The sequence below is a fragment of the Gymnogyps californianus genome, chromosome 5, assembly GCF_018139145.2.
Source record: "Gymnogyps californianus isolate 813 chromosome 5, ASM1813914v2, whole genome shotgun sequence".
In the NCBI taxonomy this organism is placed as follows: Eukaryota; Metazoa; Chordata; class Aves; order Accipitriformes; family Cathartidae; genus Gymnogyps; species Gymnogyps californianus.
In genome coordinates, this window is record NC_059475.1 from 63903417 (window position 1) to 63922724 (window position 19308).

A 19308-nucleotide genomic window follows, 5' to 3' on the forward strand; every position below is an offset into this window, starting at 1 on the left:
GCTGAGGAGGGGGAGTGATAGAGCGGCTTTGGTGGGCAGCTGGCGTCCTGCCAGGGTCAACCCACCACAAATACATAAACATTTCCTTGCACCTCCTGCAAATATATAAGGGGAAAATTGATATTTCTTTCTTGAGAAATTATCTGTTGTGTGTCATAAATATCTTCATTCCGATTTCCTGGGAGGTTAGCAGTTTGCACAGAAATGCATTAAGGAAATTATCTGCTTCTTTCACTTATTTTATTCATCTAGTTGTTGGCCTTTTATTATATGCCACGGATTCCTTCACTTCAAGGGTTTCCTGACTTAGATTTGCTTGGCCCCAGCTCTGTGAGTCTTCCAAAACCAGATGAACCTAGCAGTTTGTGTGAGCATAGCTAACCTTCAAAAAGATTGCCTAAAAATCTATTATTTCCTCCATTTTCAATATCAAAATGTATTTACCACAGTTTCCTCATACTGAAGATCATCAGACTAAAAGCTATGTATTATGGCAATAGGCATAAATATTTACAACTAATAGAGACAATACGTAATTTTAGGTAGCCACACCCAGCACGCTCACTGGGAAATGAAACCAGTCTCTTTCAGGTTACGCTTCCAGCTCTTCTAAGGAAGAAAAACCATTAGGCCCCATCGGTAGTGCCTTCTCATTACCTCTGATGGCTCTGGTTTTATTCTTGCCTGACAGCTCACAGCAGGAGCACATTAAAAAGGGTTGCCCATATAGGAAATCTGAAATTCAGTAGTCCTCAGACACCCCAAATGATCTTCCTTAGGTCAGATGTAATTCATACTAAGACAGGATTTTGAGCCCTCTGTTGAGAAGCTCCTGGGAAGGACAGACCGTTTTAGCTTCTGGCTTGTGGAATGAATCCTTTCTATCACAAAACAGCGTCTTGGTTTGTTAATGTGACAGATAATAGAAATACAGCTATATGGGGGGGATCCTGAAAGTGACCCAACAGTAAATGATCTCAGAAGCTGGAATATAGGTTGAATTTCAAGTTCAAACTAATTGCACACAACCTAATTCCTCGAACCACAATGACGTCCTTCCTAACTTCATACAGCATGAGCTCCCAATCAGGTCCTTTACTGTATATTTCCTCCATAATCTACAAGCAGCATCACTAGAATGTGGCCACAGACACCTCCCTCCATGTCCACTGGGCATCATGGCTGAAGTCCTTGTCCCAGTGTCACTGAGTTTGGGGACCGCTCACTGGAGCAAGGTTGTGTCTGGTGGAGGGAAGATGTACTTTGAAAACCTTTGAGAGTCCTTTGGCTAACTTTCTTCTTCTGGAAATCAAACCTATGCAGTCCTATTAATTAGAAATGTGGATCTATTAGACAGCAATGTGACGAAAAATGTCATCAAAGGAGAAGAGGAGAAAAAAACACTCTGCAGGTAGCCTGTACCAGAGAGATTAAAGACACAATGAGTGACACTCAGGTCAAAGACTGTTTTCTCTTCTCCGAAGCGCTTGCCTGGTTCCGCCATTAGGTTTGCCAAGGCTTGCAAGGATTACCAACCTCTCCCTGCAACCTTTGCAGCTCTTCATATTGAGAGAGCCTAAAACCACACCTCAGCTCATGCTATTTGGGGCATTTTCCTCGGAAATTTTTGTCTTTGTTGCACAAACATTTCTTTTAGAGGAAGTGGGAGCAAGTCTGCCTTTGAATAATAATGATTACAATACAATAACTGTAAAATGGATAATAACAGTAACCAAGTAGAACTGGCCAGGGGGATGATAATTCAGCTTTGCGACAACTTCTGAGGTTTTACAATTTATTTTCATTTTACAATGGAATGAAAACAAAACCTTCAGATATTTTGTTTTCAATTTATGTCTTTCTTGCTGCACTGTCAGAAATAACCAGAGGGCCCTGGACCTCAAGAATTTGTCCTTCCAAGTATTTTAAAAATGCTTCAACTTTCATGAATCAGCATTTTCTCCTGGTGGGATAGTTTGTCAAAAATGCTCTGGCCAGAACTTTTGCTAACCCCAAAAGTTCAAAATCATGAGTCATATCCCCCAAAACATAGTTGTTACAAATCACTTGTTTTATGGTTTATGGATTGCTTCTGGACTATCTTCTCTTAAACATACCTTTTCCCTCCATCCTCTAAGGATGTACATTTGTTTCCTACCCTCCTCCAATTCTTCTCTCCTATTTTCTTGGGCTTTTTTTGTTTCTCATGCAGCTGCTTGGCTTTTTTGACCTTCTCTAGCTTATGCACAAGAAGCAATGCTGAGATAATGCTTTTATGGTATGCTGTGGCAGGGGTTTGCCAGGAAAGAGGTGGCTGCTGGATGGTCTCTGCAATGGATAGTGGTCACTGCGGGGTGGTCCCACTACCGTCCTGCAAAGCCCTGTCTGGCTGCTTGTTGGTTTTCACTCATCTTGGATGGCATTTTCCGTCAGGCAGAGCTGACATCTGTCAGAAGGCAAGAACATCTGCTCTCATGCCCTGGCCGGCTGCAGCCCTCGCCAGCTCGGCAGTGCTTGAGGAAATCAGAAGAGACACACGGTAATAATTATCACTCAGTGCTTGTGGGGCAGCCGCTATGTGTGCAATGCCTGTGGTTTGGTTTTGGACCCAGCTGGCTCAGAGATGGCTCTGCAGGACCCGTATCTAGTTCTGGCCAGCTCCATGTCCCATGCTGCACCCAGGCATGCTTTGGAAAGACAAACTGCCTTCCTTTTCCTCTAACATTTCAGGTGGGAAGACCCTATTCTTTGAGAAAAAAGCAACGTGGAAAATAAATACCGAGAAAAGGAAACGCGACTATTCATTCTGAAAGATGGAGGGAACGGCAGAAAGGAGATCAAGACCTGGAAGGACTTAATGTGATGGATTTACAAGGTGCTCTCTAGTCAGGTGGTCTTTGTATGAATTCTCTCATGCACCTCACCATGACATACTGTGAATGCACTCAGCCAGGGACAAGGTTCCCTTGTGTCCTCAGGACTTTCCACCCTGTTGGGCATAGTCTCAAAATACTGTTTTCCTTGCAAAATTGTCGCAAGACTTGGTTTTTTTTAATCTCTCATGTTCATGCATTTAAATAGAGGGCAGGGGGAAAGAACCCAGTTGGGAGCACCATATGGAGACAACACAAGTTATTCCTGTTCCACCATTTTCTTGGCATAGATTTCCTCTGTCAAACATTAATTCAGATTGGGGACCTCATTCTGCATTCACACTCCCCATTGCTTCTTCCTTCCTTGGAAGCATCAGGAGGGACTTATGGTATTGCTACAAGCAGCTCTTTACAGGAAAAGAAATAACTTGGGCAATATGCTTCAAATAATGGAAGAATGAATTATTTCACCATTTTAGCAGTTTCCCAGGAGGGAGAGTAGAGGGAGAAAATGCACTTAACACTCTAAAATACTAAAATAACAAGAACCACAGCAACCTCACCCCTCTGGACTTGAACCAAACTGAATGGTTTAGGTAAATTCCCAGCAGATCTCCAAGTGGCACACTCCATCAGAGAATATTACTATGCATGGCAAGGGAAATTCTCCATATTAATGATATCATGAACTGGCTCAGCTAATTTGGAGTTCTTCCGTAAGGCCTGGTTTCTGGCAGATTAGCTGAATATTTTTTGGAATATGAACTCTTCTTTTAATGTTGAGTTTGATCCTGTTTTCATGGATAGTATTCCTGGAAAATTACTTTCTTAAAGCTGTATTTCACATATATTTTTGAATGGGAGATGTTACTCCCTTGTATTCCTGGAGCAGGCTTAAAATATTCCGAGCAGTAACTAGAAGGCAATGAGATGAAGGGAATTGTACTTGATTTTTCAGATTTACTGGTTATGTACACAGAACAAAGCAAAGCAGCACTATGAAGGTAAAGAGTCTTTCTAAGAGCTTAAATAAGAGCATACAAATGCCCTCCTAGATTTTGTTCATGCTTTTGCCGAAAATGTTAATGGCAAGTTTTCAGAGAGCAAAATGAGATTAAACTAGAAAGGAATTACAAGCAATTCTATAGTATCCTTTGTGTTTTGATATAGCTGAAAAGGTCTATGTGTAGTTAGAACTAAACAAAAACAAAGACGCAATTACAAAATACGTCTCTAGAGGTATTTTGTAATCTATATGTAGATAGACCCTCAGTGAAGTTTGTGTGCCCATACGGAGCCATTTGGGAAGTGGGATCATACAACCCAACCTGTCAATAGCAGTGCTCTCGTCCAAGCTTGAATAGACAACTTGGAGTCCTGGGCACTACTTCCACAGGCCATTGCTTGATATATATATAGCATAAAATAGATGGTCCTAGGAGGCATTTTCAGTGTGCGTTTGTTCCAGAGCTGAGATTCCCTGCTGGAAACGCCTCACCTTTTAAATGAAAAATCAGGTCTCTGCATTTCTGCTGCTCATGGACAGGATCTCAAGCAACTGGGCCTCCAAAATTAGAAAAAGACTTTGACTCTGCGCCTAGTTATTGGAGGAAAACACGCTGAGGTAAGCTAACCAGTTCTGAAACGGAGCTGGGGAGATTGCTCAGAAACCGAGTGTCCGAGACGGGGAGGGTCTGGCCTTTGAGGACAGAGCTGCTCACAGCAGCTGGATGGCTGCCCGATCTGGAGCCAGTTTGTAAACTTAAAACACATTTTCTAACCTTATGAGATTTTCCTTATGGTCTGTTCTCAGCAAAGCAGCATTATTATTGTAAATAGATGCTCTTTTTGTCCCATCTCCCAGGGGATAAAAATTAATGTTATGTTTGAACATGTATGTTTTCCCACTCATTGCTGAAGCTATTCTTTTCCTTAAAGTCTGCAGAAAGCCGAGCATTAGCAGATACTGTTAATATCATTACTTCAAAGTTATAGCTGGATGTCTGTGCCAGAGAGTCTTTAATAAGGCCTCCATCCCCTCAGAATTGCAGGGGTTGGAAAGTAGTTTTAGTGAGTCATCTCAGGCATCCTCCTGCACTGTGGCAGGACCTTTCTGTCCAGCTCCTCTGCACAGGCATCCTCCTGCACTGTGGCAGGACCTTTCTGTCCAGCTCCTCTGCACAGTCCTCTTTAACTCTTTCAGATGCCTAAGTGCTGGCTCCTGTGCTCGTCACTGGGACTGCTATTTCCATGATACACTTGCATACTGTCCTGAACCAGGAGTGAAGATCCTGGTACAGCGGTGTGCTGCTTTTCCCCCCCTGCTCCCAAGCCATCACCCTCCTGACTGTGCCTCCTGTGCCACTGTGCCTGGGAATATTTTTACAGCTGTCCACCTCCCTCCTTTGGGAGTTTTTTTTTTTCTTTTTTTCCCAGTGCTTCTCCTGTCAGTGAATGGTTTTTCCAGCCTTCTCTTCCCCTGAGGCTTGTTGGCGCATTTCATATTTATGGATTCATTACTGTGCCAGTCCCTGAGGTAGAAAGGCAACCCTGGGGCAACCCCACTGCTGGATTTGCTGGTGCACTGGACCCACACTAAGTCTGGGGAACTGTGCTGGCTGAAATACGAAGCCCTTATGGTCTTTCATGCCTTCCCCTTCCCTGGGATCCCGAATACACCACTTTGGCTATGGGGACTAGCTGAGGACACCACTTCCCAGCAAGTGCTACAGGGTGCAGATGGCACTGTGTGCCCCAGGACCCTTCCGAGCCATCTTGCCTACTCTCATATGATGACTTTCCATGCCCACAGTGATATCTGTTTAAGAGGGCTTTGCTCTTGGTCATAAACCTATGAATATGTATGCTACAGAACAAATACTAAGGAAAAGCCATTCCTGCATAATGAATTCTGCATCCATTTCAGCCAAAGGTGGTAGCAGCCACACGGTTGGATTGTATCATTGAGTCCTCCCTCATGCTATGCTCACCTGGCTGTGTCCTCACTGCTGAGACATGATGGATGGTGCTTGGGATTGCAGTGAGGTGTAATGATTCGTTCTCAGATCTGGGAGAGCTTTCCTGTCCACCTGGGTACATGGGAAAGTCATTGGCTGATGAATGGCGCTTGAGCATTTCAGCACACGTAGAAGTTGCATGTAAGGTCTAGTCCCCACATTCAGCCAAGGCTGCTGGTAGCACGGCTTGTCTTGGGTGAGAGAATTCTGAGTTTGAATGCAAACAATGCTTGATAATAAATATGGTAAATAAACTTTCTCTTTTTTTAGCTTTTAATTATTAGACATTATTTTAAAACCCATTTTCCCTGATCTTATTTGGGGAAAAAAGAGAGATGAATACCAGTTTATAAATCCAGTCTAGAATTCATTCATTCAGTGCCTCTTGGGATAAAACTTGGGGTGACAATTCATAAAGCTTTCATTCTGCAGTGACTTGTTCCCTGATTTAGCTGGAAGACCCATAGCTTGGGGTACAAGAACAATATATCTGACAGGAGGCTGGTGAGTGATCACTCTTAAAAGCAGAGTAGAAATATAACAACTTGGATTTTTTTCATTGCAAAGATAAATAATAATTTGACAGGAGATGTCATTACTGTTTAATGACTTTGTCTGAACAGAACAATTGAAGGAAATATGTTTGCTCTTCCTCATCCCTTGCCATTTCCATGATGTCATTAGGTCTGGTCATAACAACTGGAAAGTTAGAACATAGGAAAGGCACTGCCTACAGGGCAAAATATACACAGTGGTTCACGGTAGCAGCGATGTGTATCACTAGTACAGACATCAAGGTATCAAGGTTTATCAAGAGAACAGAAAATGAGGAGGAAGTTTTACTGGAGGTATTTTGCATTGACTTAATCAGTAACTAAGCCATCGTAATGGTGACTTAGTAAAAACACTGCCACATCCTGCAGAAATGAAGAAGTTTGTACATGTCTAGGAATTTTGGTTGCTTAGACTTCTTTGCTAAGTTCTTGTTTTTGTTTCCTACATGTGGAGCATCTGCTGTTGAAAAGCATCTGCCTGGCTGTCAACATGTACCTGGTCTGGCACCACCTGTAAGTGGTTTTGCCCCCTGGGGTGGATGGCTGGCCACATGTACTGAGTCAATTATTGATTTTAAGATAGTGGGTGTGATTGATTGTTAGTTCAAGCTGCAGAGATTGTCCTTCAAGAGCCAGAGGCCACAGTTTCAGTTTTGGTTTCCTCAGGTGACGTCACCTCTTGCAATGTTATGCTGATTAGAAGGGGAGGGAAAGACTAAGACTGACTGTCTTGGAGTAGTGGAGAAGAAAAGGGTTATTTTTTCATTGCTTCCACTGTTAACCCTTTTCATGCTCCAGACAAATCCCTCCATGTGTCTTTGCAGCAGTCCATTGCTGCATAAGCAAAATTTCAAAATCTGTTTGCCCGTCCATATATATCAGAAGAATCATTCCAAAAAGTCCCTTTCTACAGCATTGAGTACGAGAGTGCTGGATTGGGCCAAACTCACAGCCCAGGGAGTCAAGTCTTCATCTCTGAGGTAGCAGTGAGCAGATTTAAGATAATTTGCCATCCATCAGACCAAATTTAGGTCTTATCCTGGCCTCTAACAGAAGGTGGTGTCAGCTCACATTTTATTATCTCTTGCAGAAGTCTTTTTCATTAGCTTACGATAGAACTCAATCTCCCTGATATCTAGTCTGACCTCCATTTTTGCAAACCTTGTTAAAATTTTGTCCTCAGTAACTTCTGCACAGTGATAAGTTCCTTGGGTTAATCACGTACCATGCAAAGAAATATTTCTTTTTAAGTCATTTGACTTTCTCATCTTTCCAACCCATTCCCTCAGGAATGTGGTTGACCTTAAAACCCCCCCATCATTCTACATTGGAACCACCAAAACACATTCAAACGGTCTAACTCCTTGCTTAGTATTCTTTGTGTTTCCTATTGCCCTTCAAACACCACATAGCTAATATGAAATAGTAGACAGAGGGGCTTAGGTGGAATTTAGGGTGGATAAGCCTGGATAAAGTAACATGGCTGCTTCATCTACTCCTCTAATTCCTGGCACTATCCTTCCTGATGTGTGTTGTAGTTTGCTTATTCTCTACATCTAGTTTTTAGACTGCAAATGTTATTCATGGTGCAGTGTTGTCCTCTGCTGTGCTTGACGCACAGGGACGTCCATTGGCTGCTGATACTGGATGAAGAAATCAGTTCTCTGCATCGGGCTGCAGCAGCTTCTGGGCTGTCAGTTGAGTCCTGGGTGATCAGCAAGATGCTGGTGGGTATGGGGGGATTGGTGCAGAGCTCTTTTGTGTCTTTTTGTAACGTAAAGCTTTTGTCGGTGTAAAATCAAACCAGGAATGGCAACAGTACAAAGAAAAGCTGTATAACAGAGCCAGAGGCAAAGGTAGGAAGCAGCTCAGGTACTGCAGGCTCCTCCCTAGCCACAGCTGCATTTCAGTAGCGCCAGGGGACAACGGGGACTTTGTCACCACAGCGCTCAGAGCACTGCTGCAGAAACGATCTGCCCTGAGTAAATAGGATCACAAAACATGCACACACCTCTGTCTCCATGGGCTTCAAGTGGATTGTGCACCCGCAGGACAATACAGGGATGTGTGTGAGGAAGAGAGATATGAGCGATAGTTATCTCAAGTCTTCGCACACCGTAAAATACCTTCAGAAGGAAAAGGTCTTAAGACGCTTGGGGGTGTATATGGTTCCTGTTTCATCTGAATGTGGAAAAACCACAGTGATTCAGGCAAAAAGCACCTTTTGAGTATAAAGACTGTCTAGGCTTCCTGGATGTGAAAAAGCCTGAGGATCACTAGATCTCCTCTGGCTTATGTGACACAGGACACAGAATTAAACCTTCTGTGGGGAGCCTAAGAATTAGCGGTTCTGTAAAATTTATCTTCAAAAAAGCCAGCCATGAAAACCATTGAATTGCACTGGTGGGTTTCTGTTATGTCATACCTTGAATGTTTTATTGAGATCCCTGGTTTATTCTGGATGATACCAGGAAGATTGGCAGAGAAGTCCTTTTAGCTCCTGAGAGGCAAAATGAACATATCTACTTGGTGGCTGCTAGTCTACAGAGCCAGATCTTAAAAAGAGTCAATGCTTTCTTGTTTCAAGGATAAAGTTCAAATCTGCACAATCAAAATTGGATGAACATTAAAAGGAACAAAAACCCACTGCAAACATCCATGCAAATAAACATCACAGCTCTCTTTCAGTGTTATTTATAGCTCTTTCAGTTTAATGACCCCAAACATTGCATGAAAGGTTTCTCTAATGTGCTACAAAGACTGTTTATAGGAGACAACTGTCTCAAGAATGTGGTAGTGTGAAGACTCCCACGGCAGCACTCATGCAGAAATTGCAAATCTCCTTGGGCAGTCTCTTCCTGTCTAATAAAGTTTCAACAGGGGAAAAAAGTGATGGGATGGGGTTTAAGTCATGGCTTACACACCATGGCAAGCAGAGATGGGTCGAAACTGGTGTGCATTAGCAATCAATTAAAAATAACTAGCACATCAAAAGTGTGGACAGATGCGCTCTTGTGCCTGTAGCTGGAGAAATTTGGGATGTCCCATCTGGTTTCTGCCATGTCTTGGCTGGTGGTTCCTCTCCCATGGGGAGAGGCTGCAAGGCAAAGCTACTCCGTGCATGGCCTGTCGATGGTGTCAGGGTGGTCCCAGTCTCCCTTGGGTGCTCTTGCCTGCCCCAGGACTGAGAGCGGCCAGCCATGGGCAGCCCTATGATCAGTGACAGCCCACTTCCAACTGCTCTCTTTCATGGCAGGACATGAGGAACAGGGATTTGAGTCAGTGCTGTGGCATACGGGCAGGATATAATAAGTTTATGGATTGGCACAGGTACAAGCTGACTGCTCTGGGCAAGAGCAGTAGTACTGCTCCTATGCTAATAAAAATGCCAGAGCAGAATACTCTCCTTTCCCGCATGGCTTGCCTGGCCAGCAAGGTTGGGATCACCGCTCTGCAAGACTGGTGAGTGCTCCAGCCCACTTCAGTGCAAAGTCAGACGGATTAGATTGAATCATCATTAAAGAACAAAAAAATGTATCTCCTAACAGTAATTAATGGCTGTCATCTTCTATATTGCTTTTAATTTACAGAGCTTCAGTCATGGCTGAACTATTCTGTATGCTATTCATTAGCTGATCACATGCCACTGCTAATTTTTTTCAAATGGATTCACTATTTATAAATGTTCACCAGTTTGTGCCGACACATGAGGGGAGGGAGGGACATATTTACGCCATCTACTTTATGTCTTTAGTGCAGATGCTTTGCAGTTCTCCTTTGGAGGGATTGACCTCTCTCGTTTACCAAAGATGCAACTTTGGCTCCTAAAGATATTTATATGACATTCATCTATGTGCTATGCCTGAATTAGACAGTTTAAGACTCACCATCCTCTTCTCCTTAGACTTCAACCATCTAATGAGTCCATTCACCTTTGTCTGCATGTGGGCCAAGTTAGTTGCATGGCATTGGAACTGCTCCTCAATCATTGAGTTTTTTTACATTACAAAAAAATGCACTTTTAGAATAGAATAGAATAGAATAGAATAGAATAGAATAGGATAGTTCCAGTTGGAAGAGACCTACAGTGATCATCTAGTCCAACTGCCTGAGCACTTCAGGGCTGACCAAAAGTTAAAGCATATTATTAAGGGCATTGTCCAAATACCTCTTAAACACTGACAGGCTTGGGGCATTGACCACCTCTCTAGGAAGCCTGAATATAAATTTTAGGGTGAATAAAATTCATGCTAAAAATTGCTGGTTTTTTAGGATTCATGAATATAAAATGGGATGCTCGGTGGCCACCTAAGTAACAAATAACACACATCTCCCTTCTGTATTTCACAGAGCAAGCCAGTTAATTTTGGTACTATTAAACCAGCTCTGCTAGTAGTTGAATTGAATTTTTTTGTTGGTACAACCTCAGCCCTAATTAAACATTTATAACCTCACATAGCTAGACACAATACAAGTCACCCTGGCAGAGAGACCTTTGCTCACGGAAAATCAGCGTTTGATGTTCAAAAGACGGAATGGAACCAGCATGTTAAAGCATCTACTCACTATCCAAACAGTCTCTATTGTTACAGTTATTGCGAGTAATATCCTGTTTGTCACTGGGATAGCACTTTGGTTCGCCTGCCCTAGAAATAGCCATCTACCTTGTGGCTAAACCCTTTCACTGTGGGACTTGGAAATTCACCAAAGGTAAGGAAACCTACTCAGGGCTCTGGCCTCCAGCAAAAGCTCTTCAAAATGCCTTCACAAATAACCAGACTCATAAACTTCCATGCATCCAACAAAAGAAACCATTTTCGTATCCAAGTAACAAATTTGCCTTCCCCATCTGTCTGGCATTGCCTCTGACCCTACTCTACATCCATCACATCCCAACCCTGGCAACAGGCCCTGAACAAATTCATTTTTGTGGACTGTGGGTGAAATCTGTGGCAGAATATTACTAGTGTGGAGCTAATAACTGGTTTGGACTTTTGTACAGTGCAGCTGCATATATGGTGAAACACTAACAGCCTTTCGTCCCAGGCATCGCCATATCTGAGTTGTAAATGCTGTGTGAGTTATCTGCAGGAAGCCTGTTCCTTCCCTGGGTGAAATCCATCTACTGCCTTTTGATTTACTTAGAGGCAGGTTGGGCCCAAATTTTATAAAGTGGTTTCAAGCCCTTTCATATGAAAGGCACTGAATAAGGACCGTACAGATCTAATACTGTTGGAGCTCAGCCCTTTGAAAGGCTGGTTGCTTCCTCTGGGCCACCCGTGTCAGTATGTTCACCTGCTTCGCCTGCGTCACGAAAACCTGCCCAGGGAAGGAACTAAAAAGATGCAACGCAGCAGGGCAAGTAAACATAGCTGGTGCTGTGGGGCCGTGAACGGTTAACGCCTTGGCCACAGCAGTGGTGCATCTGGAGCTTTTCCCAATGCTGGGCTGGATAGTATCACTGTCTCTCCCAAGTCGCTGGAGTCGCGGCAGTGAGAAACTGCTCTGTGATCACCTCCCCCCCGCCTTTTCCATTAGAAAGGAGGAAATTGGTAAATGCCCTGGGACTCACAACTGCTGGTAATAATGCCTGGGTGAAAAACCTTCAATGGAAAGTGCAGCTTTGCAAAAATCTGCAACAATTAATTGCTTTTGAGCATTTCCAGCACACAAGAACTGAATCAAATGGTTTCAGCTTGTTTGGGAAAGTTGAAACAGTTGGTTTTGGCAGGGGCAAGGGCAGGGGCAGACAAACCAGTTCCCTGGGGCACATTCAGATGCGATTTTCCAGAGCCTCAACCACCCTGCAGGATGTGCCCCATGTGTGAAGCCCCCCCGTGTGCTGTGGTGCCTGTGGTATCACCGTGCCCATGGTACCGCTGTGCCCATGGTACTGCTGTGCCACCTCTCCTCTTGACTGTGGGCTGCCACGCAGATAGATGTGGAAGGGGCTGTTGCAACAGAATATCCTAAAGGCGGTAAGCTCAGGGGTAAGGTTGCCCCAAGTGAGCTCTTTCTCAATACCCACAGTATTTTAAATAGGTTATGTTATACTTTATGCCATCTAATATTTTTATGTTTTATGAGTGAGATTTTTTCCAGCACTGTGCTCCAGAAGTCATTTCCACTGCTGAATTCTGTGTGCAGTTTTGTAGTGAAATTGCTTTAATAAATGATGGGATTTCTCAAAAAACTGAAATTCCATTTTTGATCAATGCTAGTTTTGACCACTGCCGCTGGACAGGGTTTGTCTCAGAATAGCATGTTAATACACAGAGCTATTTTTTCCCTTATCTTTCTGAACTTTCTCATTGAAAACATTCTTAGTTTATATTCATGTGCTATAATAGTTAAGAAGGCAAATAAGAATAGCTGGAGGTATTTTAGAGGTCTAAATCTTCAAACCCTGAAAATGTAGCTTGACTTAAAAGTGCATGCATACTGCTTTTACCTGGCACCCTAAGGAAATAAGGATTACGCAGCGACACTCTTCATCTTCCCGTCCTTCTCTCAGCCCTCCTCTCCCTCAGCAGCTTTTGAGCCCACTGGTAATTTCTACCACTTCTGACAGAGAGGAAATGAATTCAAAGCAAGTCCCTGCAAGTCACCTGCGGCTGGGTGGGGAAAAGAAACTCAGAATGGTGGCCCCACCGAGTGCCAGCCTGCCTGGCTGGCATCAGCGCCTATATGTGTGCACACATGGGTGCCCCCACACTCCCACCAAAACCACCCAGCCCGCAGGACGATGCATACGTGGTCTGGTACCAGCTATCGTATGGGTTTTTCCGTATGCAGAGGTATTCGCAGGGCATGGGAGAGAGTGAAGGGCAGTGGGTGCTGAGAAGCGAAGCTGTAAGGGACAAGCAGATCTCAGCTTATCATGGGAAAGTGGGTGCTGTTGCAATATAAGACATAAATTCATGCAGCCAGGCTTCCTTAGGGTTTTTGGCTCCTGGAAGTACTTCTTTCCACCGTGCAATATTCTTATATCTTGTCTGGGTAAAGTTTTTTTTTCTACAATGGTCATTTAATCTATCTGGTGGGAAGGGCAGAGGAAAGAGAGCGTTGCTCGCATTAGAAGTGACGCTGCCCACTCTTGTGGAGGAAAAGGTCTTCACATTTCCATGGATCAGATTCTGCAATTACACAGCTTTCTTGTTTGGCCAGTTCATCTGCTAAACCTGACACAAAGCCAGAATGAAAACAGAGATTTTCCCATTACAGAATACCAAATCTATGATAAGCCACGCCATGAAAATTCAGTTTTTAAGGAGGTGGGGAGAGAATGAGGGAAACTCCAACTGCTGTTGCAAGATAAGCAATGAGTTTTGCAGTGCTTCTAGAATCTGTTTTTCAGGGATCTCATAAACAACAACAACTGTAAGCCAAAGGAGCAGTGAGAGAAGAAAAACAGCAGATATAGGATAGGAAAATTTAAGCAGAAGTTTGAGCAACAGTTTTAGCCTATCATCACACCATCTGCGTGATAACTTTGGACAGAGCTGGGTAAATTAATTGCTTGCCACAGAAAGAGGCCTGTGAATATTGTACTTAATCTGTGGGTCTGTTTTGCACAGTGATGCAGTGAACATCATTGATGATCTTGATTATGTTTGTATGTTTTTCTTACACTACAAATTCTCTCACTATAAAGTACTCAAACCAATCACCACTTCTGCTTCCCCTACCATCAAGTTATAGTATTAAAATGTATTTATAGATGGAGTCACAAATGTCCCTGAAAGGAGAGTTATATTCTGACAGCACTGAAAGAGTCTATGCTGGTTTTCTCAAAGATTACTCCTTAAATAGGATATAAATATTGTAATTTATGCATCATTTGCCATGAGGCACAAAATCACAGACAGCATATATTTTTATGTATATATATATAGTCTTCATGATAACTGCAGCCTGTGAAGTTCAGAACTTCAGAATTTCAAAAACAAAGCGAGAATACAAACCGACGGAGGCTGAATTATATTTGTTGTTCCAAAAATCCAGTGGATTTAATTGCATCCCTAATGCTGCTTATTTGCCAAAACCAAACTAAAAATCAGAAGCAAACAAGTAAGTTCTCTGAATAAATCCTGCATTGCCCCAATTGTATGAGCTGCCATCTAAGCTGCCTGGCTACCATCCAGGCCCGAATCACATTCCCGGACAAGAAGTAACCCATGTGTCCCCTTTGAATCGTCCTCTCCTCTCCTTGAGCTTCCTTTATCTCCCACCTGGCTCTCCTGCGGCTCTCAATTAAATTTCTTTTAAAGCACTTTCTTACCTGCATAGTGGTCAAACACAGTGGGGACATACTCCTCTGGGAAAGCATCATTGGCGTAACTCATCAGCAAACAGGTTTTCCCAACTGCACCATCCCCAACCACCACGCATTTTAACATCTTCTTCGTGTTATTACTGCTCCCGTCAGTGCAGTTGTCATCTTCTTCCTTGCAGTTCATTCTTGCTGCTGCTGCCGCTGCCGCTGCTCTTGCTGCTCCCAGGACTTCCAAGTGCACATGAAGGAAAAATGAAGTGCGATTGTATTGACTTTTCCTGAGTTTGGGGGGGGGGGGGGGGCAGCAAATCTCAAACTCAGGAAATCATACTAATGTTTCCAGGCTGTCACAGCCGCTTCTAACAATTACCAGATCAGTCAAGAGAATCATCGAGGTGAATAAATTAAATATACAGAGAGGAATATCATAAAAAAGCGATCTGTCCTTTCTCGTTCGTCCGAGTCAGGAAATCCTCATCCTGCCCCGGAGTTCTCAGTATTTATTGCGACTTGAAAAATAGCAGCAGCCTGCGGCTTTGATTTGCGTCTCCCTTCCTCCAGCTTGGCCGCAGGAATCAGGGATTCCTGTTAAATCCACTCCATTTTCCATTTCATTTCTAACATGGAGGAGAGCCTGGAGGTTTTTAATGGAGTTTTTCCTTTCTTTCTCCAGCTTGCTGTGTGTCAGGAAATCATGGGTTTCCTGCTGAATTCCATATTAGGATCAGTGGGCTTGTGAAGGGCTGCAAACAATGGGAGCTCTGTGTGTATTTGTACTTTGGAGGAACTCTGCCAGGACATGGAGAAAGAAAAACACTAGAGGTCTCTCTGCAGAACGAAGTTTTTAGGCTTCCTGCTCCATCCCGCGCTCAAGCTGCTCTCCGGGCTGCCGGCACCGAGATCGGCGAGGAGGATTTCGGAGAGGCTGTGAAAGACGCGGGTGTTGGACCTACACGGCAAGGAGGGGTACGGGGAGGCTGCGAGCTGTGCCCGTGTCTCAGGGTTGTCTGTTGTTCCCAGGCGTGATCTCCTCTGATCTCAGGATAGGTATTTTCTTCCATTTGGGAGGGGAAAGGGGGGAGGTGGAAAGGCAGACAGGAGCTGTAGTGGGTAGGTAGAGTTTAATGTCAACTTTCTGTGTCTATAGCTCTTTAAAGAACTTTGTTAGAAAGAATAAATAATTGATTTTTTCAATTCAGGCACTCAGAAAGTTTCTCTTGCATTTTCCCTCATCAAAAAAAGAAAAAGAGGGATTTTTCCCCTCCTAGTGTAAATATGTAAACACAGACAGAGAGAAAAAAGTGGAATTAGGAGTTACAGGAATTAAAAAATTAAAAAAAACCCAAACAAAACACCACATAGCAGTCTGTGGAAAACCAGCTTTGAACTGTATGATTCCTGCCCCCTCATTTGTTTTGTTCTGGTGTTTCACGTGCCTCCTAAGTCTTCTCTCCGTTTAAATATATAACAGTCTATATGCACGTGAAGGGCCAAACTCCCTGCTCCTTCCACAGGAAAGATTTTGCAATTTCCAACAGAAACGAGCCAGACATTAACATAAACCCCAGTACAGCAGCCCAGCACATCCTTCCTGCTGGCTGCATCTCCCTTCCATGAGACTTGAAGGCTTTGAAAGGGGAAAACAACCCCCCGCTGGGACTCCATGGGGAAGCACACCGGTGCTAAATGCCTCCCCCACCTTGCCCATGCCTAAGTAGAAAGACATGCCCAAAAGCATTCACAGGCTTGGAGCAAAGCACACCTGGAAGTGTGAAGACCAACACAACCTTAAAAACGAACTGTCTTAGCCCCAAACTGCATGAGTAAAGACAAACACAACCTTAATAATGAACCTCCTTAGCCCCAAACTGTGTTTCCTTCAATTTTTGCAGTGAAGGGGCTCAGCAAACCCACCTGCAGTCTCCCCTGGATGGGCTAAGCCCCATGTCTGTCAGAGCTCTTCAGTGATCTAACTGTATGCTGGACCAGCTCTGAACACCTTCCCCAAGAGGTGGTAGATGGATAAAACATGTGAACAAGGTTGAACAAGGTTTGTCTGTTTACCTGGAGAGCCCCAGGGAGCTCTGTTTGCCGTCTCTTATCAGTAGTCTTGGTCATTCAGTAATTTGTGCACTATGCCCCATGTTCTTCATCTTCTTCATATCTTCCTCCCTGTTGACAACAGGGATCTTAGTAGGCAGTGTTAGGCCCAGCATCACACCCGCTGTCACAGGGCATCACTAAAGGGTTTCCCACAATTAGGAGTTCAGGTGGCATCCTCTTAGCTTCAAAACTGCAGCCCAAGGCTGAGGTTTATCCAAGAGAACTTGTGAGCTCTGGGCACCTAAACCCCCATTCTCCAAGCATTTACTCTGCTGATCATTTCCACTATCAGCAGCACAGCTGGGTCATCCTGAGGGGCATCAAATGTTACAGGGATTTATTCTTTAAGCTTCTTTCTAGTTGCAATTGAGGTCAAACTCCAAGCCTGTGCCTCTGTTTAGCTATTACGTAGCTGAGTAAGTACCAGCACACTGATACCCTCTATGCCTGTGCTTACCAGCCTAGTGACTTTGTTGGTTAAGTTTGCCAACTATGTGACAAAGTGCATGCTGTTGCAAGGTAACTGCAGAGCCTGAGGAAGCAAAAAATTCCAACAATTCATGGTTCAGTTCCCCATTGCCTCTATCAGACAAAAGCAACAGCTATCTTGCCTCCCATTTTACACAGGCATAATCTATCTGCAAGTTTTTACAGACATACTGTAGTTAAGGCAAGCTTTAATGCTACTTAGGCCAGATTTAGGCCTACAACAAAATCCCCATGGCTCATTCCTCCATGCTCAGCAGGGCTGTGTCGCTTTGATCATAAAGCTGGCCAGGCTCAGCAGCACTGCGTCCACTTCTTTTTTTTTGCAAGAGGTTAAACAATGAAATTCCCTTGCAGTTTCTCTGGAGGCTTTAAGACACTTTATTCTCCTCTCCACCTTTCTTTAAAGGGTCTTTCAAAATTGCTTAAAGGGGATAGCTTTTGTGACACTCAAAATATCAAGGGGCTGAACTGGAGGGTCTTTGCAAAGCCTTCCAATTCTAAGCTCTGATGTATGGGAAGCTTTGTGGGGAACCAGTTTTCGTTAAGATGCATCAATAAAAGAACCTACATCCCTTAGCATGCATAATGGAAGTGCAGCCACAGTGTTAGAGCCTACCTAACAGCTTGCCTGGAAGAGGCCAACAGGATGAGTTTATCTTGAAGGTGAGGAAGACTGACATCTTGCCTGTACAACTCAAATTCAGTGCCACATTTTTGCTTTACCTATATAGATGATACATACAGCTTTAGAGGAGTTATGATAAAGTTATAAAATAAGACCTGGATCTCGACTAAAAACATATGTTTTCTTTAATCTCATTACTTCAACTTGGTTTGGCATCATTCAGATCAGCTGGACCAAAACTATGGTTTTGGTTTAATTGCAACAAAATATAATCACAGTTTTACACTTTTCTCTCAGGAGACTGAGACAACATTAACTCCTCTTCTACTCTGGAGTTGTATCTTTTACTTGCAAAGTTGGCCCTGAATCTGCTGTGTGAATTAACAGCCAGTCCTGTCGTCTAGCAGTCTAGCAAAGTTTGAGGCAATCCTGTTACGTTTTACAAAAGATTTCTTAACCTGCAAATTGCAAGTGGCAATGCTTTAAGTTAAGCTGACCCTTCTGCAGTTGCTGTGCAAGTTTCAGCTCCCCTAAGACTACTTCTGCACAACAGAGCTGCCTATGAGCCCCAGCATGGAAGTCACAGGGTTATTGGTAATGATTAGCAAAGCTCAGAAGGTCTGGTGATTTAATCTGGACCCAGGGTTTTTTTGCTCTTTCACTACTCAGGTTAGAAATGGTCAGGTTTGCTCACAAGATCTCAGTCGTTCCCATCTCACAAATCCAATAAGAGCAGGCTGGTTCCAAGCCACAAAGTTTGGAAAGACGTGGCCGAAGTAAAAAAGTGAACCCAACTTGTCTGAATGCTTGGAAAGCTTGTTTAAATGTGTGTAGTTCTTGGGTATCCAACCCAGTTTGTTTCCTACTCATTTTACAAGCTTCTAGCCAAGACCACCATGGCAAGAAGGAAGGCTAAAATAGATAATAGATACGGGCAGGTGCTATTAGCACTGTGAAGATGTCACCTGAGGTGCTTTCTAGCAAAGTTTCTCAAGCAAAGAGCTCTGCTCTACATGAAGTGCCTCTGACCTTTTGTTAATTAACAAATTAACTGGCAGCAGATCTATTTCTGGGACTGCAGAGTATGTCCAACTCCCACATGTCTGTATGGAAGCATTAGCTTCATCTCATCAGCACAGGTCTGACAGGGCAGTCCCTAGAGCTGCTTCCTTGGGGATTAGCAAGTTCAAGGCTGGTGCAAGAAATTTTGGTGAGAAGATCTGTAGGAGACGAAGGACTTGCAAATTTGTTAATTAGCTCTGCAATGAGCAATATGCTTGCCAATTAACTCTATTCTATATTTCTCTGCAGGCTTGCAGAGGGAAAAAAAGAATATGATGCTCTCTTCCCCTGGCCAACCCTGCCACTCTCA

At 43.6% G+C, this 19308-nt stretch overlaps 1 protein-coding gene across 1 annotated transcript in view; it reads right to left on the reverse strand.

Moving 5' to 3' along the window:
• The window catches only part of RHOJ (ras homolog family member J), a 56690-nt gene extending 41787 nt beyond the window's left edge, over nt 1–14903 (reverse strand). Inside the window, exon 1 of the mRNA XM_050896894.1 lies at nt 14726–14903. Coding sequence (XP_050752851.1) covers nt 14726–14903 — 178 coding nt within the window. The remainder of the gene's footprint in view (nt 1–14725) is intronic.
• Between the last annotated feature and the right edge of the window lie 4405 nt (nt 14904–19308).